The sequence below is a fragment of the Cervus elaphus genome, chromosome 18 (genome assembly GCF_910594005.1).
Source record: "Cervus elaphus chromosome 18, mCerEla1.1, whole genome shotgun sequence".
NCBI classification, from domain to species: Eukaryota; Metazoa; Chordata; class Mammalia; order Artiodactyla; family Cervidae; genus Cervus; species Cervus elaphus.
This window is the reverse complement of record NC_057832.1, coordinates 22555933-22581585: the sequence shown is the minus strand read 5'-3', so window position 1 is coordinate 22581585 and position 25653 is coordinate 22555933. Positions and strand designations below refer to the sequence as shown.

General features: G+C 37.7%; 1 protein-coding gene across 13 annotated transcripts in view; it reads right to left on the bottom strand.

Annotated features, from left to right (window-relative positions):
- Window positions 1-25653, bottom strand: part of PPP1R9A (protein phosphatase 1 regulatory subunit 9A) — a 321267-nt gene that overhangs the window by 63342 nt on the left and 232272 nt on the right. For all 13 annotated transcript variants that reach the window (XM_043872339.1, XM_043872345.1, XM_043872350.1 and 10 more), the window contains one exon: window positions 7594-7749. In XM_043872339.1, the coding sequence (XP_043728274.1) occupies window positions 7594-7749 (156 nt within the window). The remainder of the gene's footprint in view (window positions 1-7593; window positions 7750-25653) is intronic.

The following is a 25653-nucleotide window of genomic DNA, read 5'->3' as shown; positions in this document are numbered from 1 at the left end:
AAATGCAGAACTGTTTCTCCTGGGAGCTAATCCTTAGGACTCTCAAGAAGGAGTGGTGGAGGGAAGCACTGGCCAGTCCGCTGACATGGCACCCGGCCAGCAGTTTCTGATTCGGCCTCTTCCTACTTTCCACTACATTTCCAGTGAAATCATATTAGGAAAGAAAAACTCACAACCAAACTGATACTGAAACTAAAAACAACTGTTACTAGAATGTGAGTCACGAAGCTGAATTAAGAAAAATCTATCCAGGCTTCACTATCTTCAGTGCAAAGACAGGGAGGGGCCTTGTGCCTCTCTCACCAACGGCGTGAGACACCACGTTTATCGTGAGGAGGAAGGCAAACTCGCCTGTCTGTCCTCACACCAGGCTCGCTCACTCTCTGCCTCCCCTGCTCCTTCAGAAAGTGACTGCTACCTGAGAGAAAGAATGCAGGGAGGTGGCCGACAGAGGCATGCTGCTTACTTACAGCTCCAGACCCCAAAGTGCAGCAGTCTAGACAGGGGCAGTCCCAGAAGGTGCTTTGAGAGCAAGGAATAACTTTTCTTTCTTTAACTTACAGAGCTGCACGGGGAGATCTGGACATCACACGTTAGAACAGAGAACTGCTTTAGATGAGAGGCTGCCAGAAAGCAGCAGCCAGGCTGGAAACTGGGCACACAGACATGTCCTGACGGAGGTCCAGAAACGGGATTTGTGGTTTCAAACGGTGAAAAATTCCTGATTAACACTGCATACAAAAATGGTTTTTGCCTCATTCAAGATAAATAGATGAGAAAAAGGCAAACCTAAGCCTGTTATTAAATTCTTCAGATCAGGGAAAAGAGAACATCAACTTGAAAATTCAAATAAGTAAACTTGTGAAAATAATGTACCCCATAAATAAAAGGATATTTTAAGGTAACTCTATGGAATACCAGGATGAGGAGAAAGTGAAGAAGCATGAAAAATGAATGGAGAACACGGAAACTAAAATGTATTAAAAGAATTAAGTCATTTTAGAAGTGCTAAAAAAGCATACATAAACTTGAAGTTAAAAGCATACTTAATGCTACACAGAGTTGAAACACTGATATGCGAGGACACATTTGAGGACAATCTCAGGCACAGGAAAAAAACAGAGAAGAAAAGAAAGGTAAAAAGATAATACTGAAGACAGTGTTTCTAAAGAAACAGAGGCTGAAAAAAAATTTAAAAACTGAAGAAAATATTCACAGACCAAAATGAAAACATAAACACAAACATAGAACAGGAAAACAGATTAGAAAAAAATGAATGAAAGGAGACCTACTTTAAGAAATTGTGATAAAAAATTTAAAGTACAAGGTTAAAGTAATACAAGTATCCAAATGGCTGTTGTCATTAGATTTTTCTTTTACAGTTGCAGTGCTAGTTCAAAAAAATTAGCTTGTGCAATAACACTTTTAGGGGAAAAGGTGGTGAATTAAAATGTTAAAACCAGCTAATCATTATTCTTGTGTCAGTATTAGAGGGGAGGAGAGGTGGATGAATGTATGCGAAGGCTATTATTTTGTTAAGTGGTAAAGACATAGCTGCTGGTCTGCCTTGCATGTTGCTGGGTGAAAATATCCTAAGACGAAGTCAGAGCTACTTGAGAGTAACTGTTAGCAAAGAAGAGAATAAACATGTGTAACTGTTAAGCAGCAGATGAAAAAGTGGTTTATCTAATAGCAAGCAGGTAAAAAGGTAAGCACAAAACAAAAAGAAGCATGGAAATTATGAAATAAGGCGGTATATGTAAGTTCTAATATTAAAATAATTAAACATAAATGGAGTAAACTGACCAGTTAACTGACAGAGACTCCTAGAGTAGTATAACAGTAAGATTTAGGAATATGGAGACTAAAGGAAACACAGTTGTGAAAAGGATACAGGATGGTTGAAAATAAAGAGATGGAAGAAAACAGATGCTCTGCAGCAAATATGGAGCCAAAGAAAGGCAGTGCTGAATTTTCACAAACAAAATAGAATTTGTAGTAAAATGTGTCATTAGAAATAAGAGAGCTGTTACAATAAATTGAAAAGTTGCAATAATCCTGAACATATATGTAGCTAACAACAAGATTTAAAATATATAGAACTGCAACTGCTATAATTATAGGAAGAAAGAAACTGTAGCTGATGATTTTAACTTATGCTTTTCAGAATTGGTACATCAAACCACAAAATCTAAGCCATGCTACAGAGAAGACATTTGTATTTTTGTATTATTAATCTTATTGATATAAATTTAATGCTTATATAAATTTCATATCAAAGTACAGAATATGTGTGATGTTTACATACATAAGGAATATTTAAATACAACTATTTATGAATTAAACAACAAAAGAAGTCTTGAAAATTCAAAATAGCTACTATACGGAATATGTTTTCTGCATAGTGTCATAAAATTAGAACCCAATAACAAAAGAATAGCAAAATAAAGTAGATAGGTGTGGAAAGTAAAATATACCAGTAAATAATTCTTGTGTTAAAGAGAAAAGTTGCACATAGCTAAAGCAATATTCAGGAAAAAATTTATAGTTTTAAATATACTTATCAAAATATAAAGGTTATCAGAAAAATAAATGTATTCAATGCAACTGATACCAAAAAATAAAACAGGAGAAAAAAATAAAGATATTGGTAGGAAAAAATAAGTATTTTTAAATTTAAAAATAAAAAATGGAAATGTAAAACTAACTTGACAGATAAATTCTAGGAAAAAACTAAGAAAAAATTGAGCATGTTCAAAGGAAAAAAAGAATAAAAAAGGTAACTAGTTATAGCTACTAAAGATTTCAATATTTTAAAGCCATATTATAAAAATATAAGTTAATAGATATGAATACCTAGAGGAAATATATAAATTTCTTGAGAAATACAAAATACCAAAGCTGGCCCAAGAAAAACTTGAAAACTTGAAAAGAGTAATAGCTATTATAAAATGTATTCTAAAAATCTTCCTCCACAAATGCACATATGATTTTATAGCTGAGTAATAACAAACTTTCAGGGAACACAAATTTTGATCTTATGAAAGTCATTAAGTCTCTTTTATAAAAGTCATTTCTGAAAATAGAAAAATAAATACGACTTCTTTAGTTATATTGGAGCTAATATAACCTTTGTGGCAGCTTTTGATTAATCCACTCTGGTTAAGACTTTCAATTACTTATTGGTGACACATAATAGAGGGGAGTATAAAATTTGAGAGAGGGTCAGAGAGACTTTAATTAATCAGATATGTTCCATGAACTTGACTTAAAAGAGTCAATGTGATAAAAATGCCAGTTTTTTACAAGTTAATTTACTAGCTTAACGAAATTACAATAAAAAATGCAAAGAAGTTTCTTCAAGGGAGTTAAAATGACTCAAGTGTTTTCTTGAATAACTTGAAAAGTAAAGGAATTTTTGAAGAGAAGAGTTGGGTGGATCTGATTTATTTCATTAATGTTTTATATACATTCTAACATTACTGTGCCAAAGATTAATGAGAAAATGAAACAGAATATGAAGGTCAAAGGCAGTCCAGAGTGTAAAGACAAATACTGCAGATAATAATGCTGGCCTTCCAACCAGAAGGAAGTGGTTAAATGAGCATTTAATAAATGTGCTAGCCCCCTTGTCAACTATTTGGGAAATTAAATAACTGTCTTGTATTATACAACGAATTCTAGTATATGCTTGATACCATTCATTCACCAAATATGAATGTTTGAATATGAATATAACCACTAAGTATATCCTAAGAACTGTGCAAAGACTGGATAAAATATTCAACAGAAAATAGAGGAGGTTGGAGTTCAGTTGCAAGATATAGAATATGCTAAAAATAGGAATGATTGCGAGAATGTTAGTATAATGCACTTTGCCCAAACAGTATAATGTAGACTTTTGGTTGAAATAATATAATTAAGAGAACTCTTTCTGTAATATGAGATTTTTTTACAGACTCCAACACAAAATGACTCTCCACCTCCACCCCAGATTCTGTGTCTGCCTTTGGGCATGTGGTGTTAATCGCATAAAGAAGTCTAACACTGTGGCTGTGGCGGTGTGCCGGACACAAGTCCTGTGACAGGGGCCAGGCAGCTGACACCCTGCGGTAAACCCTCGGACAAGTGAACATATTCATATGTTAAGTATAAAACAAAGAGAATAAAGGGATTTTAAGTGAAATGACACAGTATTTGCCTGTTTGAGAGATGGTGACAAACGTTCAATTCTTAAAAGCCAAGTTAAAAATGCAGATTTGGTTCCTCAGGCTAAAGCTAAATCAGCCATGTTACAAAGAATGGTTCCAGATCACAGAGCAGCCTACACCAACGTTAGCAATCATTCTCTGTAAAAGTGCAAATAGCACTTTAGGATTGAGAGGTTATACGGTTTCCGAGCAATTAGTTAGCTTTACTGCTGTAGAATGAAAACAGCCGCAAACAAGTAGACAATAATAAATAACAACATATAAATGAATGTCTATGGCTGTGTTTGAGTAAGACTTTATTTATAAAAAAAGCAGTGGATCAAATTTGGCCAATGGGCCATAGTTTGCTGACCCCCAGTCTAGATCATGTAGCTGTCTGCACTATAGAGTCCATTTCAAACAATATTTCTGGAGTATTGAGTACTTGGCTCAATTCAGAAAATGGAGGCTATGACCTTTATTTACTATCTCTGCTTTTTAAGCTCTTTAACTTCCATTTAAAAAAAACCAAAAACATGTATTCTAATTCCAGCTCAATTATCTTCCAAAGAGTAGGGATCCTATTCACCTGGCAACATGTAAGTTACATAATAGACTTTTGCCAGGGAACACAACCTTGTCCCCACTGCCTCAAAGTTAGACTGAGAGTTACAATATTCAAGGAAGATTTTTTAAAGAACAAACAGTTCATCTAGTCTTCAGATAATATGTAATTTTAGGCTACACCAGAGCTGAGGAGAAACAGATTATACCACTTCCACTTGGCCACTTCTCTGCATTGTTCTTTGAAGATATCAGTTAATCTAGAAAGCCTTTATAAGAAATGGTCCTAAGATAGGCACTGCCATTCTACTCTAAGAGAATTCTGATCACTACATAATAGTGTACTTCATTGTCACCAAGACATTTGTGTCTGATTTAGAACTAGGAATAGTCATAAATCATCTGGAAAACCCATGTATTCTGCTTGAAGGACTCTGTGAACTATATAAATGGAAATGGTTCAATCTGAGTAATAATAACATGTGGAAGAGAAATGGGCATTCTAAACACATTCATTGGGAGACATAACAAATTTCTATATTACCAAGAAAAAAACCATGCTGGTGGCAACTTGGTACTAAGTACAAGTCCCCCAAATACTCATACTCTATAATAATTCCACTGTAAGAAATTATCCTAAGGAAAATGTAATATTTGTTACAATATTATTTTTAATAATTTAAAAAGAACTGGAAATAGAGGAACTGTTCCAAAGCAAGGGATGAAGTAAATTATATAAGATCCATAAGATAAACAGTAAATAAGCATCATTTTTGGGAAAATATTTGATGACATGCTGCCAAGTCACTTCAGTCGTGTCTGACTCTGTGCGACCCCATAGACAACAGCCCACCAGGCTCCCCTGTCCCTGGGATTCTCCAGGCAAGAACACTGGAGTGGGTTGCCATTTCCTTCTCCAATGCATGAAAGTGAAAAGTGAAGGTGAAGTTGCTCAGTCGTGTCCGACCCTTAGTGACCCCATGGACTACAGCCTACCAGGCTTCTCCGTCCATGGGACTTTCCAGGCAAGAGTACTGGAGTGGGTTGCCATTGCCTTCTCCAGACATGGGAAGATCCTAGAAATACAGTTTTTAGTGTCAAGAGCAGGAGTTTAACATAGTATATATCCTATAATATCAAATAACACAATATTGGGATTATGAATGATTTCTTGGGCATTTATACAAATATGCATTTTCCAAAACCCTATGTTCATTATAGGGTTTTATTTAATAAAACCTTATATGTGAAAAGTGCAGTCACTGTGACACTGGCCTCACAAATGTGTCATGAGGAATTAAAAAGGTAAGTCAATATACTAGGTGTCTCAGGTATAACCGAGAACATATAAACTTCCCTGCTGGGCTTCCCTGGTGCTCTACCTCGTGATGCAGATGCCTGCTCCATCCCCGTCCCGGAAGATCCCCCAGGCCATGCAGCAACTAAGCCCAAGAGTGGCAACTACGGAGCCCAGGCGCCCCAAAGCCCTGCTCTGCAACAAGAGAAGCCATTGCTATGAGAAGCTCAGGCGTCCTGTGAGAGAGTAGCCCCCCTCGCCACAATGAGAGAAAGCCTGCGTGCAGCAATGCAGACCCAGCACAGACATAAATAGATAAATTTTTTAAAAGTCCCTGTTTCTAACACATCAAAATTAGATATGAGAAACCTGCAATTATCAACCTTGTTTTTCTTGAATAGGAAAATATGCTTTCCAAGTAGGGTCAAGTCCCAAAGAGACTTGTAACCACAGAACAGTGGTTTTCAAGCCTCAGTGGTTCAGAGTTATTGCAGGGAGGTTGTAAATAATGACATATTTGTTGTCAACAATGGAGGAAGTTCCACGAAACAACCCAGAGTGAAATGCCTGGGGACGCATTCATCACTGTTTCCGTTTTACATGTTGAGGTTCTGAGAAGTTAATCTGGAAGAAGAGTTTTGTGGTTATCTACATTCCCTTCGCCCCCTGGGGATCCTGGCCCATTTCTGAAAGCTCCTGCCTCAGGACTGACTCGCCCAGGCTATCCTACCTGGATTAGACTGATGGGCGGCATCAGCCAGAGGAGAGGAGGGTCTTGGTATATTATCACCCTCACTCCCAAGTTGTAGGTTTTAGCAGTGGCTGCATCTTACAAAGCTGCAGATGGTGAATGGCCCGCCTTCAAAAAAAGGTTCTCTCTTTCCCTCTTCACCCATTAAGTCAAAAGATGGCATCAGTTCTGCTGTTGCTGGTCCCTGTGCATTGTAACATCACTTGGTAGTTCTGTTAACTCTGCTCAACGTTCATTCAACCACATTCTAAGATAAAATCAAAAGTTTTTTAAAAAGTGGGTTTTTTTTTCCTTGAACTTTTTTTTTTTTTCCCCTTGAACTTTTTAAAGAAATTGAACTTTCTTCAATTAAGCCACTTGGGAATACCATCTAATCCCTGCTGGAATCTTGTCTAGTTTAGGAAAAGAAAAAAAACAAAATCCTTTTTAGCAATCACTGCCTTTGAGGAAACCAGTTCCCGAAACTTTGATAAAGCTTTAAAAATACAACCTGAACTTATCACACAAAAAAATGCAAATTAAAGCTGTAGCTTGAAATTATGGAACAGACAAGTTAGAAACTGTCACCATGACAAATAATGATTGTATTAATTTAATGCATTTAAATTAATGACTGTAAAATGAGATCTACTTAATTTTTGCCTTGAAATTCAATGAGATTCTGGACAATCTGTAATTGAGAGGCATTCTTTTGAAAACTGATTATTCTTAATATATTTTTCTAACAAAAGTATATACTTAATAATGAAATGGACAGGTAGAGAAAAATATTTTGCAGATCGGCAACTTACCTCTTTGAATTTGTGACTGAGCTTGCTTGTATCCAGGTCTGAGGGGGAAAACACGTCCTCGTTCTCAGGCAGCTCGAAGACTTCAATGGCCATGTCACCACCAGGAAGAACAGGTCCTACCTCATCCTCCTCTTCATCTGTGGCATATTCTCCTGTCTAAAAGGAAGGGAATTTCAGAAATCCAGCTGTTATTACTCATGTGGAGGTGGGTTATTTTTAAAATATTTTATAAAAGAGAAATAAAATATGTCACCAAGTGGTAAAAGTGTGAGTAGGTTTTTGAGTCAGACGTGTCTCATGCAGCTAGGGTTACAAATGTTAGTTCAAAGATCCAAAGTGACATGTCTATGACATATATAAGTGCATTTCTAACAATCTAACAGCATCAGCAGTATCTTTAGTGAAGCAACAAACTATTTTAAATCTAAGTATTGGTTAGGATGGTTTTTTAAATCTAAGGATGGTTTTACTAAATAAAATTACATTGCTAAGAGAAATAAGTAATTCCTTTCGATTCCTACCACCTGTAATGCATTAAGTCACCCAATATTGACACCCAATGTTGACAGAGAAGAAGAAATGGTAGGTCAAAAGATTCACAGAGTTGGAAGGGACCTTATTTAAGGACCTTAAAAAAGGACCTTATTTAAGACCTTACAAAAAAAGGTCTGGTAGATTAATTCTCCTAAGCTTTAGAGTTCAATCAACTCTGCTTCATTTACTTGTTTAACTAACACGGTGGTTAACTAGTGACCTAAAGGGCAAATGAAGTTTCTAACTTATAGCCCACATGGGTGCATAGATTTGCCTGTTTAGTACTACTTTCATAAATGTGAGCATTTTGACAACTTTTTTAAAAAAAAGGTCACCTAATATTCTAATTTCCAGTTTTTTTTCTTTTTTTGATAGAACCAAACATCTGACAATATAGGCACATTGACATGAGAACCACTGGTCAGAGTCAGCAGTGGTTGTTCGTTTACATGGGTCACACACTTTCTAATACACCACAAGGTCCATAATTCATTATACTAAGCTGTTAGCATCACTCCTCCATGACACCGGTGGGCCCCTGTACGTATCTGAGTTCACAACCCCTGGAATATGTATTCTTCCTCACCACTAAGTTCCTTAACATGATTAGAAAGTGGCTCCTTTCCTGGCAGCACCAGGTTAACTGTTTGAGATCTATACCTTCTGATTTAATTTGAAGATAAATCACTGACTCACAGGTTTGAAAAACAAAGTTTCTTTAATTATCCCCTGTTCCTTCAGGTAGTATTACATTTAATACATAAAACAGATAAGAATTCATATTGCCTTTAAAACGTTTCATAGTGTACTGAGTGAGCTATTTCTTTGATTAAAGAAGCTTAGCATCTGATTGCTATTTTATCTTTTGGTTCTACACTAAACTGTTCTTGCTAAACCTGAAAATGTATTTACTTGACTCTGTTTGCAAATGAAGGAAATCCAGTCATTAACTTCAGTGTAATAATTCCTAATTTCTGAAAGATCATTATTATTGCCATTCTGAATTCTCTCTTTCAAAGTAAAATAACTGCAATTTCCTCCTAGGACTCAATCTCTGTAATTGTCTTTCTGCCTGTACACTGACATCTCTCCAGGTTCTCAAATTTCTCTCTTAAATTGCAGTGTCCAGACGTACACACAATTTCTGGAGGCCATTGAGCATGATGAACAACAAAGGATGACGCAGCATACTCAGACTCTTCTTCCACACACAGAGACTATTATCATGAAGACTTTGACTTTGGTGGCATTTGTGTATACAAGTAAGCTCAGGATATTTCATACTGGGCAGTGACTTTCCACGCTAGTTACACATTAGAACTCCCTGTTTCCCCCACAAAAAAAATCAGAGATGCCTTGACTGAAAGGGAAAGCAGTGGCTGGCCTCCATGTTGAAACTGTATAGTTTATCAGCACTTGGAATCCTAGGAGTGTTTAGAAACGTCTGAAATGACCTGAACTGTAAACATCACTCTAAGTACCAATGGCACTGGGAGGGAAGGCAGCTGAACAGTGGGGGCTGGCTGTTCCCAGAGAGCTTCCATTTGTGGTATGATTAGTTCCTGTAAACCTTAAAAGGACTCTAACTCCAGACCCGTTGTGTGTGTGTGTGTGTGAGATTCTGTACATTAATTCATCTTCTATTTATACATACTTTTAGAACTGATAGGTACTTGATGAATCCCAGGGATGTTAACGAACAAAAATGCAGCAAGACTCGCAAGTACATGATCTCAAGACACCCTGCTGACAGTTCTGATTTGGAGGTGTAAAACTCTGCACTTATTCTTAACCCTGTAGTTACAGCCATCAGCAAGTATGAAGGCCTAAGCTAGGTACATAAAGTTCACTTCTATATCGCATCAATTTGATAAACATCATGAATGACTCAGTAAAATCTGAAGTTAAATTTCAAGTCTGATGACGGCATAGCACTTATTAAACCTAAGTTGAAACGAATGATTTAATTTTCCTTTAACAGCTTGAAAATAGATACTTCTTCACCATGTCTAAGGGAATGAACATAAATACGTGCCTAGGAAGAGGCCTAACCTATAATAGGATCTTGAAAAAATATTTTTTAAAAAATGAATCCAAGAATGCCAATTGCATTTACTTGGTAATATCTATAACCTGCTAGAGGGTTTTCTAATCTATCAAGAAAATGCCCTGTAAAGTCATTTGATGAGAAGGCAGCATTATATCACATTAATTTTTTAACATTCCTTTTAGTGAATAACAGGATTAGGGTTTGTACAATATATGCAGTTCTCACCTCTAAGTGTAATTCTGGCTTTGTTATCCATTTGAGTCATCGAAATAGTTTTTATAAATGTAAGTCACCAAGAATTGCTTTGATTTGTTTTTTCACTTTGCCAGTCTCCTTCTCAATACCCAAACTACCTGCAATTCTGTTAAAATTTGTTATCTTTCATTTCATCTTTCCACCTACTAGTGTTTTCTCTATTAACCTCATAAGCATCCTGAGGACAAGATGTGTATTTTACTGTCTTTATTCTACTATTATTTATCAGAAACTCTGAATATAGTGTTTAAAAACATGTTGCCATTCTCTCTCATTGATTATTTATCACTCCCATCCTAAACAGGCTTTAGAATAAAGTGTGGATTTACTACAGAACCCCATAAACACCTGGAAGTTTAAAAGTTACATTTAGTAGACTCAGAATATATGTTCTTCTAATTCTTTTATCTTTGTGGAAAATGGAAATTACTTTTATGGTTAGTCAGCAAATAAAATAAATTACATGGACTGATACAGAATTTCATAAACCTCAAAATTAAATTGGATTGAATTTGACATTTACAGAGGAAAATTGACAATGTTGTACCCCCCAAAACTGCTACAACAGTGTTTCCACTGGTATCCTGATCCTTCTTCTCTTTATCTCTTTATTCTGAAAATACTCAACATCTTTTAAGTAAACAGAAACTCTTGAAAGTTCTTTGTCCCAACTTGCAAATCTACTTTAAATGAGGCAAGAATAGTTCTTGCCATTTCATCATCTTATCTACCTTCTTGACTAACATCTTATATTTTTAAATAGCCTCCCAAAGGGGTAAAAAAAGAATAGTGATTTTTTTTTTTTTGTAACTTACTATGTGCCCAACACTGTACATTCTTTAAAAACTGTCTGATATTACTATTCCATGTTAACTTGAGGAAACTGAGGCTCAGAAACTTTCCTCAAGGTCAATTAGTTATGTTCCTGAAGCTACACATTTAACATATCCCACAGCCCATGCTCTTTCTTCTATGCTATGTTTGTTTGCAGTCTACAGGACTAAAGCTTTGCAGAAAAATAGATGGAAATACATTCCTTTCATTTTTCTCCAACCAAAAGCCCTGGTGCATAATCCTGTTGTGTTGAGATGCACTCTCTGCATCTTTGAACCTTATCCTCAGTTCACTCTGAAGACATGCGCCTGCCTGTAGTGAGCCCCAAAGTTCTTGTCCTCTTTTCTCTCATAGTAGGCTCACCCTGCGCAAGCACACAGAAGTCTCCTTCAAAAGGTTTGGCTCACAGGTATGCTGACTGATGTTTCACGTACTCCTTCTTAATATAAACCAGAACCAGAGCTTGTATACTCCAAAGAATTAATGCACTGTCTCAAAATGGATGAAAAAAGATACTTGCAAGGCAAAATGAGTGTGAAATTCCTCTAGATTTTTATAGCTTTTCTCTTTTGCATTTCCTTTTCAATCTAATTTTCTTGAGCTATCAGTCTTCTCTGAATCTCTACAAAGAATTTTATCTGCTTTCATAGATACAACTTCCTTTATACTCATATTCCATCAGAGGATTTGATATTTTATTAAGATTCATAATTACAGTATTAAGTACAACTGACAATTTCTGCCTCTTCCGGTTGTTCTAGAGGGACCAGAAGCATGGAGACATGCTAGAGCCTTGAACACTCAGGAGGGCCGTAGATCTCAGTATAGGTTTTACAAAGGAACAGACAGTATCTGTTATAGCAAAGACCAATGAAAGAAACTTGGTTTTGAAATTACTTGGGCCTGGGTTCAAATTTCAGCAGATACTCAAAGTGACCACTGCTGCGGGTGGCAGCGCTGATACCCCATTAGCAACAGGCTAAAGCGTCACCAAATCTTGGAACCAGACATTTGTTTGCTTTTGGTCTCACAAACATAATGTCCTAGAAACCCTGGCCACACAAATCCTGTGTCAAAGCAAACCAGTCATTTTTTATTCATTTATTTTTATTAGTTGGAGGCTAATTACTTTACAATATTGTAGTGGTTTTTGTCATACATTGACATGAATCAGCCATGGATTTACATGTATTCCCCATCCCGATCCCCCCTCCCACCTCCCTCTCTACCAGACCCCTCTGGGTCTTCCCAGTGCACCAGGCCCGAGCACTTGTCTCATGCATCCAGCCTGGGTTGGTGATCTGTTTCACCCTAGATAATATACATGTTTCGATGCTGTTCTCTCGAAACATCCCACCCTTGCCTTCTCTCACAGAGTCCAAAAGTCTGTTCTGTACATCTGTGTCTCTTTTTCTGTTTTGCATATAGGGTTATCGTTACCATCTTTCTAAATTCCATATATATGTGTTAGTATACTGTAATGGTCTTTATCTTTCTGGCTTACTTCACTCTGTATAATGGGTTCCAGTTTCATCCATCTCATGGATGAAACTGGAGCCCAAAAGCAAACCAGTCATTTTTGAAGTAACACCTCTCCTTTCCCGGAACTTGCTCCTCTCCCTGCTGTTCTCAGTTTTGGAGTAGGCACTAGCTTCCACCCAAGGTCAAGCCCACTTCCAGGTCTCTGTTCTCCTCACTCACTGACTCCCCTCCTTCCCTAATGGTCCAAATGAATATCCATCTACTTAGCACATCCTATGAGGCTGCTGCCTTTAAGACTCTTCTAATCCACCTCTTAATGTTTCTGTGACAAGCCATTATTCATCCATAAAACTTGGCTGTTTTTTTATCTGCCTTCTCCCAACAACTTTTTTCAATAGCAAATTCCTTGAGAATGCCAGGTATAATCTATGCCTGTAATTCCAGTGTGGCTTGCACACTGCTTGGCATGTAGTAGGCATTGAACAAATGTTTGCTGGATAAATTAATACAGTTTTAGCCACATCTACACAGCACGGTAGAGCCTGATTTTCCTGTTGATTCTCAGCTTTCAAGTAAGAAATACGGTGAACCACAGCTGCAGCTGGGGCCTCAATGACCCTTCTGGGGATTTTCTGTTGTTGTTAGGTTCAGCCATTAGTAGTCATTTTTGCTGAGGCAATGTTTGTTCTGGTAAATTCAGGGAAACTAAATGGTGCTAATCATAAAAATAGCCTTAATTATGCAGCTTTTGTTGGAATTTGTTTACTGGAATTGAATTTGGTTATATATATTTTCAGACTCAGTTCTGTGGGAGGACAGAAGAGAGTTGCTTATTCTCTGGAGGAGAAAGATCTCAAACTAACACTTTCATGTTTAAAATTCCTCAGTCTGCGCCAACCATCCAGAGGACTTTCAGCAAAAGCATCCCCATCTCTGAAAAGGCATCTCTCTTCCTGTCTTCTGTCAGTTGACTTCTGTGTGTCCAGGTTTTGTAATGCTGGGCCATTTGATCTCTTTTCATGTCATTGGGAATGTCATGACACCTTCTTCATAACGTTGTCGGGAGAATTTCTAGTAGTGATATATTCGAAGTATTAACCACAGTGCCTGCGGCTGCTGCTAAGTCGCTTCAGTCGTGTCTGACTCTGTGCGACCCCATAGAGCCCACCAGGCTCCCCTGTCCCTGGGATTCTCCAGGCAAGAACACTGGAGTGGGCTGCCATTTCCTTCTCCAATGCATGAAAGTGAAAAGTGAAAGTGAAGTCGCTCAGTCATGTCCGACCCTTAGCAACCCCATGGACTGCAGCCCACCAGGCTCCTCCGGCCATGGGATTTTCCAGGCAAGAGCACTGGAGTGGGGTGCCATCGCCTTCTCCAATCACAGTGCCTAGAATATGCTAAATGACCAGATGACTATGATAATCGTCAGGACTACGATCATTTCCACTGTCTTCTTTTTCTCCAAGACAATGCCACAGAACAGCACAACAGAGAAGAGCATGGCTCGGGAGCTGCAGAGACAGGGCCTCAGCAGAGAAAAAGCAATGCCACTGTTGGGTGATAGTGGGCAGTCATTTAGCTTGTGTCTCCTGTGATCTTTTCCTCTATAAAATGGTGTGAAAAATTCCAATTTCATCGATACTGAGAGGACTCAAAGAAATAAAATATGTAAAACATCTGACACGATGTATGTATACTCATTTCTCATTTATCAAGTCATTCAAAATTTTATCTTTGTTTTCAGAATGTTTTCTGAAATTTCACTCCATTCTTACTGTCTAGTCACCAAATCAAGAAACATCTAACATCTCTATCTCTATTACTGATAATGCCTCTTGTGTTCCCTGCCTTCAGATGCTCAGCTCCTGAAGGCAGGCAGATTATTAGTAATCTGCTGGCAGATTATTCCTCCTAAAATTCTGACCAGATAAATTTAAGATTTGCCTGTACAATCTTCTGTAAGAACTCAAACTCACCTTTAACCCTTCTTAAAATTTTCTAGTAATTGTGGTAGACCATTCAAAAACTAGATTTAAGATTTTACAGAATTGTAAAGTTTTCTTTAGCTCCCCTCACCCCCGCCCCTGCCCTCCTGTTCAAAAGTTTACTCCTCAAAAGCTCTTTACCACTATGGTAGGCAGGCTCTAAAATAAGCCCCATCGATCCCTTCCTCATGGACTTCTATAACCCTTTCCCTTGAATGGGCACTGAATCTAGAGACTCGCTTCTAACAAGCAGGATACAACAAAAGTGATGCAATGTCACTTTGAAGATGAGTTTTCAAAAACCTGTGACTGGCATCTCTTTTGTCCTCTTGCTCTTGAAAGCCAACCCACCATGTTGTATGTAGTCCTATGGAGAGGCCCCTATCACAAGAAACTGCTGTTTCTGGCCAATAGCCAGCAAGGACCTGAGGCCTGCCGAGTTGGAAGTGGATCTCCCGCATTCAGTCAACAGCTGTGAGTGGGCTTGGAGCAGTCCTTAGCCAAGTTGAGCATGTGTGTGACTGAAGCCATAGCTACAACCTTACTTTTGGCTTTGTGAGATGGCTTGAGTCAGAGCTATCCAGCTAAACTGACCTACAGATACTGTAATCTGTGAGTATTTCTGATTTTAAGTTGCTATGTTCTGGTGGTAATTTATTATAGAACAACAGAAAGGGGGGCTACCCTGGTGGCTCAGACTGTAAAGAATCTGCCTGCAATGTGGGAGACCTGGGTTTCATCCCTGGGTTGGGAACTTATCCCCTGGAGGAGGGCATGGCAACCCACTCCAGTATTCTTGCCTGGAGAATCCCATGGATAGAGGAGCCTGGCGGGCTGCAGTCCATGGGGTCACAAAAGAGTCAGACACGACGAGCAACTCAGCACAGCACAGCCATAATAAAATAGAGCAAAACGGGGAAGTCTGGAATCAGGCTGGATGAAGGCAGGGAGGATTTTGAAGAGTGTGTTAAAGCAGCCTAAACTGCCTTGAAAAGGCTGTAGTGGCAGAAAGCTTAGCCACATTATCACCTTCTGAAGCAGGACATAGGAAATACTCCTACTCAACCAAGTGAACTAGAGAAGTAGATTTCCAAACAAAGTGTTGAAGGCACTGTCTGCTTTCTTTCTGCTGCTTATAGTATAATATGATGATTAGAGATCAATTCAGAGGACAGATGAGCAGAAAGGAACCAACAAAACTTGATGGTTCTGAGAGTCTCGATTCTAAGACTAAGAAACGGCTTCCAAACAAAGATCAAATCCAGGATTCTGTCATGGTCTCAAAATGGAGCAGAGGGTATGAACATAAAAATCTTTTGTTAAGAATTCTGAGTTTAGGAAACTCAAATTTTTTATCAAAGGCGATAAGCAAGTCTGTCACCTACCTTAAAGGGAGACACTATCTCTATTTTCCAAGGCTGTTCACTATTTAAAATATCATTGAGAAAATAATCTGAAACAAAGGCCATTACTGCCTCTGCTCACAACATATGCAGAAAAGTGAGAGAGCACTGGGGGAATTGTTTTCCAATAATATTCACCCTCATTTCTGCACCATCTGGGTATCTGATGAATCTTCCCATGAGCATGGAATTCCCTTGACTACATTGATACATGTGGCCAAGAGTGGCCAGACAACATCTATTCAGTCTATCCCACAACATATAATTAAAACTACTATTAAAAGAACTCCAAATAACAGAATGAGACCAACTTGCAGTTCTGAGACTGACCATACTCCCCAGGCTTCCAGACCCTACTGGCTAAACAAATTCCACAAACCATCAAGGTCTACTTTAGAAACCCAGGGGCTTTCTCCTTAAGCTTATTCAACTGAGTTTTTCACTTGGTCTAAGGTATCAGGGTGGTATCAGGTATCAGTGTATCAGGGTATCAGGGCGTTTAGTGCCATACCACTATACCCTCAAATATAGCAGGAGAGATCAGTGATTTTACAGACCAGGAATGGGACCAAAAGGGAGAAGTCTAGAGGTGAAGGCAATTCTATAATCCATAAAAACCCTGGCCAGTGAGCTGAGGTCAACCTGAATGCTTTCCAGGATAGAGGTGGTGTCACTGATTCAGTTCAGTTCAGTCGCTCAGTCATGTCCAACTCTTTGCAGCCCCATGGACTGCAGCACACCAGGCCTCCCTACCCATTACCAGCTCCTGGAGTTTACTCACTCGTATCCATTGAGTCGGTGATGCCATCCAGCCAGCTCATCCTCTGTTGTCCCCTTCTCCTCACACCTTCCATCTTTCCCAGCATCAGGGTCTTTTCAAATGTGTCAGTTCTTCACATCAGGTGGCCAAAGTATTGGAGCTTCAGCTTCAGCATCAGTCCTTCCAATGAATATTCAGGACTGATTTCCTTTAGGATGGACTGGCTGGATCTTCTTGCAGTCCAAGGGACTCTCAAGAGTCTTCTCCAACACCACAGTTCAAAAGCATCAATTCTTCTGCACTCAGCTTTCTTTATAGTCCAACTCTCACATCCATACATGATTACTGGAAAAACCACAGCTTTGACTAGACAGACCTTTGTTGGCAAAGTAATGTCCCTGCTTTTTAATATGGTGTCTAGGTTGGTCATAACTTTTCTTCCAAGGAACATGTGTCTTTTAATTTCATGGCTGCAGTCACCATCTGCAGTGGTTTTGGAGTCCAAAAAAATAAAGTCTGTCACTGTTTCCACTGTTTCCCCATTTATTTCCCATGAAGTGATGGGACCAGATGCCATGATCTTAGTTTTCTGAATGTTGAGTTTTAAGCCAACTTTTCACTCTCCTCTTTCACTTTTATCAAGAGGCTCTTTAGTTTTTCTTCATTTTCTACCATAAGTGAGGTGTTATCTGCATATCTGAGGTTATTGATATTTCCCTCGGCAATCTTGATTCCAGCTTGTGCTTCATCCAGTTCAGCATTTCTCATGATATACTTTGCATATAAGCTAAATAAGCAGGGTGACAATGTACAGCCTTGATGTACTCCTTTCCCAATTGGGAACCAGTCTGTTTTTCCATGTCCAGTTCTAAGTGTTGCTTCTTGACCTGCATACAGATTTCTCAGGAGGCAGGTCAGGTGGTCTGGTATTCCCATCTCTTTCAGAATTTTCCACAGTTTGTTGTGATCCACACAATCAAAGGCTTTGGCGTAGTTGATAAGCAGAAGTAGATGTTATTCTGGAACTCTCTTGCTTTTTCAATGATCCAATGGATGTTGGCAATTTGATCTCTGGTTCCTGTGCCTTTTCTAAATCCAGCTTGAACATCTGGAAGTTCATGGTTCATGTATTGTTGAAGCATGGCTTGGAGAATTTTGAGCATTACTTTGCTAGTGTGTGAGATGAGTGCAATGGTGCAGTAGTTTGAATATTCTTTGGCATTGCCTTTCTTTGGGATTGGAATGAAAACTGACCTTTTCCAGTCCTGTGGCCACTGCTGAGTTTTCCAAATTTTCTGCCAGATTGAGTGCAGCACTTTCAGAGCATCATCTTTTAGGATTTGAAATACCTCCATTGGAATTCCATTACCTTCACTAGCTTTGTTTGGAGTGATGTTTCCTAAGGCCCACTTGACTTCACATTCTAGAATGTCTGGCTCTAGGGGAATGATCACACCATCATGGTTATCTGGGTCATGAAGATCTTTTTTGTATAGTTCTTCTGTGTATTCTTGTCACCTCTTAATATCTTCTGCTTCTGTTATGACCATAACTGTACAATGTCATGAACCTCTGTCCATAATGTTTCAGGCACTCTGTCTAATGGATCTAATCCCTTGAACCTCTTTGTCACTTCCACTGTATAATCACAGGGGACTTGAACAGATAGTCTAGAACAAAGAGTAGTCAATGCCTCAGAAATGTTAGAGCCCTGGAGAGAACTATTTCCCAATCATTATTATTATTGGGGTAAGGTAGCTTTACAATATTGTGTTAATTTCAAAAACTGCCTAGAAATTCAGCTGATTTTTGAAGTTTCTATAACATTATTCAGTTTACTCTGTTGAAGACTTTCCAACCGTCACTCCTTTCATATACTCTGCAGGTAAACTGGTCTTTTTATTTCTTGACTTCACCCAATATTAGCCCAGCTTCTTAGTTACAGAAAACATATTAAACAGTAACAACAAACACATTCTTGAAAATAAAAACTGCAAGCACAAGCCTCAAACTCATGCTTTTACTTTTGTGTGTCCTTTGTTGTGATGATTCTTCTAGGCTACGGTTTTCTGGCCTTTTGACAGACTGCTTTGAAAATGATTTAAATTCTTTACCATATATATTTGTTTCCACAGCAAAATACTAAGCTTCCTGGGAGTATAAAGTATATTTTTCCATGACTCAATATTTCTAATTCAATTCCTCTTTATAAATGATAGCTACTTACTAAGATATAAATGTCATTGTCTTTAAGTCTCTGATGAATATATTCTATATGAGGAGGGAACCAGTGATCCCTATTTTTCCCACTGATATCTAGAACTAAACAGTCAAGAGACCAAAGTAGACCTCTGTAATTCAAATGTCACACTGCAATTTCAAATTGGCAGCCTTCCTTGAGTTTCATTTTACTTACTAAGGAAACAATGAAGCACTTATTTTGATGCCAGCAGAGCTGTGGGAAGAGACTAAGAGATTTGTATTTTCCTGAATCTTTAATCTGCAGAAGAGAACAACTACACTGACCAAGTGGCACACTAGTATTATTTCCATAATTCTTTAATTGTACAACTAATTGCATCTTGGAAAATATGGTGTATTCATGTAAAAATTGACTCATATGATTGCAAAAATGCTGATTATCACGTAGATCTAGAAATTACAGTTACAGAATTTATAGTAAACAAAAAGTAAGACCAACAAAAATATCACTGGTGGTGTTTCTATGGATTAATAATAAATGTACTCTCAAACTTATAATTTCCTTTGAGGGAGAATAATTTTGCCTCTTTCCTCATTATGGCTATCTGGAGGTTTGTGACAACAATTTCTTCTTGAAAAGTGTCTGCAATACCAGCACTCAAAAGTATTCTCGTCAGTTTTCCTGGCATCTTTAAACTGGACAGCCCCAGCCCTGATTATACCTAACCCTTCCCACAAACTCCCACAGCCCTAGGCCGTTTGCAGTGCATATTCAGTTCCAGCAGATGTGAGATTGGGTGGAGACATTTGCAATCTTAAAGAAGTACTATGAGAGTCCCACTTTAAGACACAAAGTCTTGAAGTCATTTTATAGGGCCCTGGAGAGCAGGAATCATGTCATATTCATTTTATACCCATTTTATACACGTGTATGTTAAATATAAGCAACTGGACATGATAGATTTTAACTTTTTAAGTTAAATATTGAGTTGACACAAATATTTATGAAATATACAAAAATACAATGAAATAAGGATACAACCACCACAAATGAACTAAGAACTTAAGGAGCAGTACCACTGCATTATAATCCTCCCTGTGTGCCTCTTGATTCTATACTAGTTTAGTCTCGTGCCCTTCAGAATAATTCTGCTGATTTTTGTCATTCTTGTTTCTCTTTAGTTTTACTATATTTTTGTATGACTAAGTAATGTATCAGTAATTTTTACATGATTTTAAACTTCATACAAATGGAATCATGTATTCTTCTGTGCCTTTCTCCTTTTAATTACAGGCTCCTGAAATCCCTCTGTTATGAACTGCAGAACCATCTTCTGTATGGCATTCCATTGAATATACCTCAATATATTAACCTATTCTCTTCCTGATAGAGGTATCAGTTGTATCTAGTTCTTTTCTGTTACAAGAATATTACACTGCGCTTCCACAACAAACTGTGGTAAATTCTTAAAGGGATGGGAATACCAGACCACCTGACCTACCTCCTTAGAAACCTGTATGCAGGTCAAGAAGCAACAGTTAGAACTGGTATGGAACAATGGACTGGTTCCAAATTGGGAAAGGAGTATGTCAAGGCTGTACACTGTCACCCTGCTTATTTAGCTTATATGCAGAGTACATCATGTGAAATGCCAGGCTGGAAGAAACACAAGCAGGAATCAAGACTGCCGGGAGAAATATCAATAACCTCAGATATGCAGACGACACCACTCTAATGGCAGAAAGTGAAGAGGAACTAAAAAGCCTCTTGATGAAGGTGAAAGAGAATGAAAAAGCTGGCTTAAAACTCAACGCTCAAAAAACTAAGATTATGGAATCTGGTCCCATCACTTCATGGCCAATGGATGGGGAAAAAATGGAAACAGTGGCAGACTTTATTTTCTTGGTCTCCAAAATCACTGCAGACAGTGACTGCAACCATGAAATTAAAAGACGCTTGCTCCATGGAAGAAAAGTTATGACCAACCTAGACAGCATATTAAAAAGCAGACACGTTACTTTGCCAACAAAGGTCCGTCTAGTCAAAGCTATAGTTTTTCCATTAGTCATGTATGGATGTGAGAGCTGGACCATAAAGAAGGCTGAACACTGAAGAACTGATACTTTCAAACTGTGGTGCTGGAAAAGACTCTTCAGAGTCCCTTGGACAGCAAGGAGATCAAACCAGTCAATTCCAAAGAAAGTCAACCCTGAATATTCATTGGAAGGACTGATGCTGAAGCTGAAGCTCCAATACTTTGGCCACCTGTACAAAAGACTCACTGGAAGCGGTGACTCACTGGAAAAGACCCTGAGCTGGGAAAGACTGAAGGCAGGAGAAGGGAACGACAGAGGGTGAGATGGTTGGATGGTATCATGGATTCAATGGACGTGCGTTTGAGCAATCTCAGGGAGACAGTGATGGACAGAGAGGCCTGGTGTGCTGCAGTCCATGGGGTCACAAAAGTCAAACATCACTGAGTGACTGAACAACAACAGCAACACCGCATGAATTTAAGAATTTTACTGAGGTATTATTTTAAGAAATATAATTGTTGAGTCAACTTCACCAGATAATGCTGAATCATTTTTCAAAGTGAATGGGCCAATTTATATTTATTGCAGAGAAGAGTTCTCTTTAGTCCATATTCCCACCAAAACTTAAGATATCCAATTTAAATCAATTTAATAGATGGAAAATAGTATTTCATTTTAGTTTTTAATTTTTATATTTTGATTCCTAATATGTTTGAGCATCTTTTCATGTGCTCACTGGCCACTCAGATTTCTCTTCCCCTACAATATGACTATTTAAGTCAATAGTCTATATGTAGACTTTTCTCATTGGCTCATAGAGGACTTTTTATATAGGTTTTTTTCAGTTTTTCATTTTTTTCAACTATTTTCTTCCAGCTTCTGGTATGTCTTTTTGTTTTCACAGAAGCATTCTTTTGATAAGCAAAAGTTCTTAATAGTAATGCACTCAATTTTCTCGATTGTTTCCTTTATGGATTTGCTTAAGTGTCTCATGTAAGGAACCATTTCTTACACTGAAGTCATAAAGATATTCTTCTATACTGAATCCTAAATTTTACAGCTTTTCTTTTCACATTTCAGTAATAATTCATCTGGAATGAACTTTTGAGCTCAGATTGAGATGAGGATTGCAATTTTACCATTTACCCTTCATTGAAAAGCCTAATATTTCTCAACTCATATACAGTGTTATCTGTGCCACAAACAAATTTTCTATGTGGTAGGGTCTGTTTCTGAGCTAACTGACCAAGTTGTCCATTCTTTTGTCCTAGGTTCTAACTTGCTACAGTTTAATAATAAATATCTCTTAATATAATATAATAAATATCTCTTAATAATAAATAATAAATACCATGTGAAATATTACAGTTATTTCTGGTATATTATTCTCTCATATATATTTGAGCATCAGGTTATCAAATTCCATCTAAAAATTCCTTAGAATCATTTTATTTCAATCATATTGAATATATAAATTAACTTATAGAAAATTGACTGAATTAAGCTATTGGGTCTCTTAGTCCATCAACAAAAGGTTTTTTTTTTTGTCTTTCTATACAAGCTTTCTTTAATAAAGTTCAATAAAATGAATTTTTCTCCATGAAGGTCATACTTATCTTTTGTTAGGCATGTTCTTGCCTTTAACAAGGTAAATAGCTTATAAATTATATTTTCTCTATGTGGGTACAGTGAGATAGATGTTATATTTAATATTAATTCTGTATCCAGCAAATTCGCTGAAATCATTACTCTATCTGTAATGTATACTCTGTATATATATTTGAGATTTTCCAAACAGATAATCACTTGGTAATAATAACTCTTATGATAACTCTTGGTAATGATAACTCTTATTTCTTTCTAATTTATTTCTTTAATTATTTCTTCATGCCTTTCAGTACAATGTCAGATGCAATACTGACTGATTTTCCAGTGTTAAACCATACTTGCATTATTGGCTAAATTCAACTTGGCCATGACATCTTTTTTATGTTATTGAATATGGTTTGCTACTATTTTGTTTAGGATTTTTTTGTATTATTTTGAGTAGGAAGAAGTTCTTATTCTTTTGAATAGGAATAACTTACAACTCTTCTTTTTCATCATTATTTGGTGTTGGTACCAAAGCCATATACATCATTATATACATTTCACACTCTAAAGGTTTGACTGTATTCCTGGTATCAGGACGATTTCTATGATGGAAGGATATTTCTAAGTTCATACAATGGGCAGGCGAAGATCTATGCAATATAGATCTTGGTATCACTTAGGCCATTCCAACTATTCTGTTTCTACTACATGTTTATTCAGTTATGACTAAAAAGAAGTCATGTCACTATGAGTCACCAGGTTGCTATTTCCAAGGTCCCAAAGGTTTTCAAGGAATGAAATATGCATTAATTATTTTTTTTCTTGGCTTTACATGCAGAAGATTTTGGTGCAATATGATAAAGATAAGGTCTTTCTGCAAATTCATAGTCTCTCAAAACAATTAAAATGTGATAGCAAAAGCCCCCAGAAAGGTGCTAACCCTCAAAGTACCAGAGACAAGTACAGCTCATTCCTTCAGTCCTTTCCCTATCTTCAGTTTCTAATCTATTCCTAACTAGATTCTTTCATCCCTGTATTCTGTGCCGTTTTTCCTTCCCTGTTTCAGATTATGTCCGTAACTAAACGTCATTCTCCTCATTTAACTCTTCTCTCCACTCTTCATCTTACATCATTTGAGTGATTCAGTTCGACTCAATGTCTGGGCTTCCTCTCACTGCCCATGTTGCGCTCATCCCTGCGTGTATTAAAAGCCAACCAGCTACTGAAAGCTGCCATTGAAGGGACTACAAACTGCTACTGCTGCTAAGTCACTTCAGTCCTGTCCGACTCTGTGCGACCCCATCCCTGGGATCCTCCAGGCAAGAACACTGGAGTGGGTTGCCATTTCCTTCTCCAGATTACAAACTAGTGGTAGGTAAAAAGTGGTAGGGAAAGCTACACGAGGTGATACTGACTGAGTAAAAACCAGCCCTCAGTCCAGCTAAGAGAGCCCAGGAAAGCTTTGGAGGAATGGATGAAACCTAAACAGAGTCCTCAAAGGTGAAGAGGATTAACAAGAGCAACAAAGAGTGCAGGGAATGGCATTCAAGGTAGAGAAAACAGGAGACGCAAAAGCATGGGGAACCACAGGGCCCCTGTGGCCCACTGGAAAGTTAGTTTCCCGGGATAATAAGGCCCAACTCTCACTGTGCATTTCAGCATTTTAGAGCTTTTTGGTAAAAAATTAATTCAACTCATAGATGTTTTTAAAGTTGGAAAAATGCTGTCATTTGTGTTTGTTTTTATGGCATTGGTCTAACATTGCTAACTCTGCAGTTCATCACTGAATTGTTCTAGAACGGTTTCTAGAAAGTACAAAGTCTGTAATCTGAGAGAAATTTAATTTAAATTTTATCTGATATTTTGTATCTCGGTCACGAATTAATATGACAATGTGGTAGTTGGACAGAAAAGAAGAAAACATATCCAAATCACTTGAGTTATAATAAACAAAAATAACCTCCAAAGATGAGCTACAAAAAGATGGCATTATTTAGGCAAAGTTTTCTGTTCTAACTTCTAAGTTCCCTTCGTACTCTACATCTTCCTGTCTCTGCTCAGTGTTATAAATAACACTGTTTCTACACACAGACAGTACTGCTAGAGAGGACCTTTCACGCGGAGCAGCAGGCCAGCTCCCGAGCACACTGCGTTTCAGCGTGTGTGCTTGTGTGCACGTGTGCACTGCTTGAAAGTGAAGGTGAGGCCGCTCAGTCGTGTCCGACTCTGCGCGACCCCATGGACTGTAGCCTACCAGGTTTCTCCGTCCATGGATTTTCCAGGCAAGTGTACTGGAGTGGGGTGCCATTTCCTTCTCCAGGGGATCTTCCCGTCCCAGGGATCGAACCCAGGTCTCCCGCATTGCAGGCAGACACTTTGTAGGCAGTGCGCTGCTTATAAGACCAAAAATGAACACAATCTTTAACTGAATGTCTTCCAAGTACCTTATGATTCTGGATTTCAATGATAATGACCACTAGTAGGGATCTGGAGATCATAAACCAAAGGGTATGATTAAATATAAAAATTTTAAAAGTCCAGTCAAATTGGACTCTGCATACAAACTGAAAGATTTTGTATTTCTCCTATTTTTCTGGCTCCTCTAATCACCATAAAACAATCTCCCTTTTAAATACACCTGACTTCCCATTTCTAAGTTACTCTATCACTGTTACTGGCAGCTAAAGATAGTAAGAATTATTTTATTATTTAAAGTATAAAATGTTTTTATACATTTTAGTATGCCTACAATATGTCATGTAAACAAGTCATACTATAATTGAAAGATATATGCATTTAGTTCTTTTAAAAATTAAGAACTTTATCAAATGATCCTTTTCTGAGAAATAATCACTGAATTTAAAGATGATATATTTAAATTGCTGTCTATATTGTATTTTATAAACATCATACAGCCCTATTGTT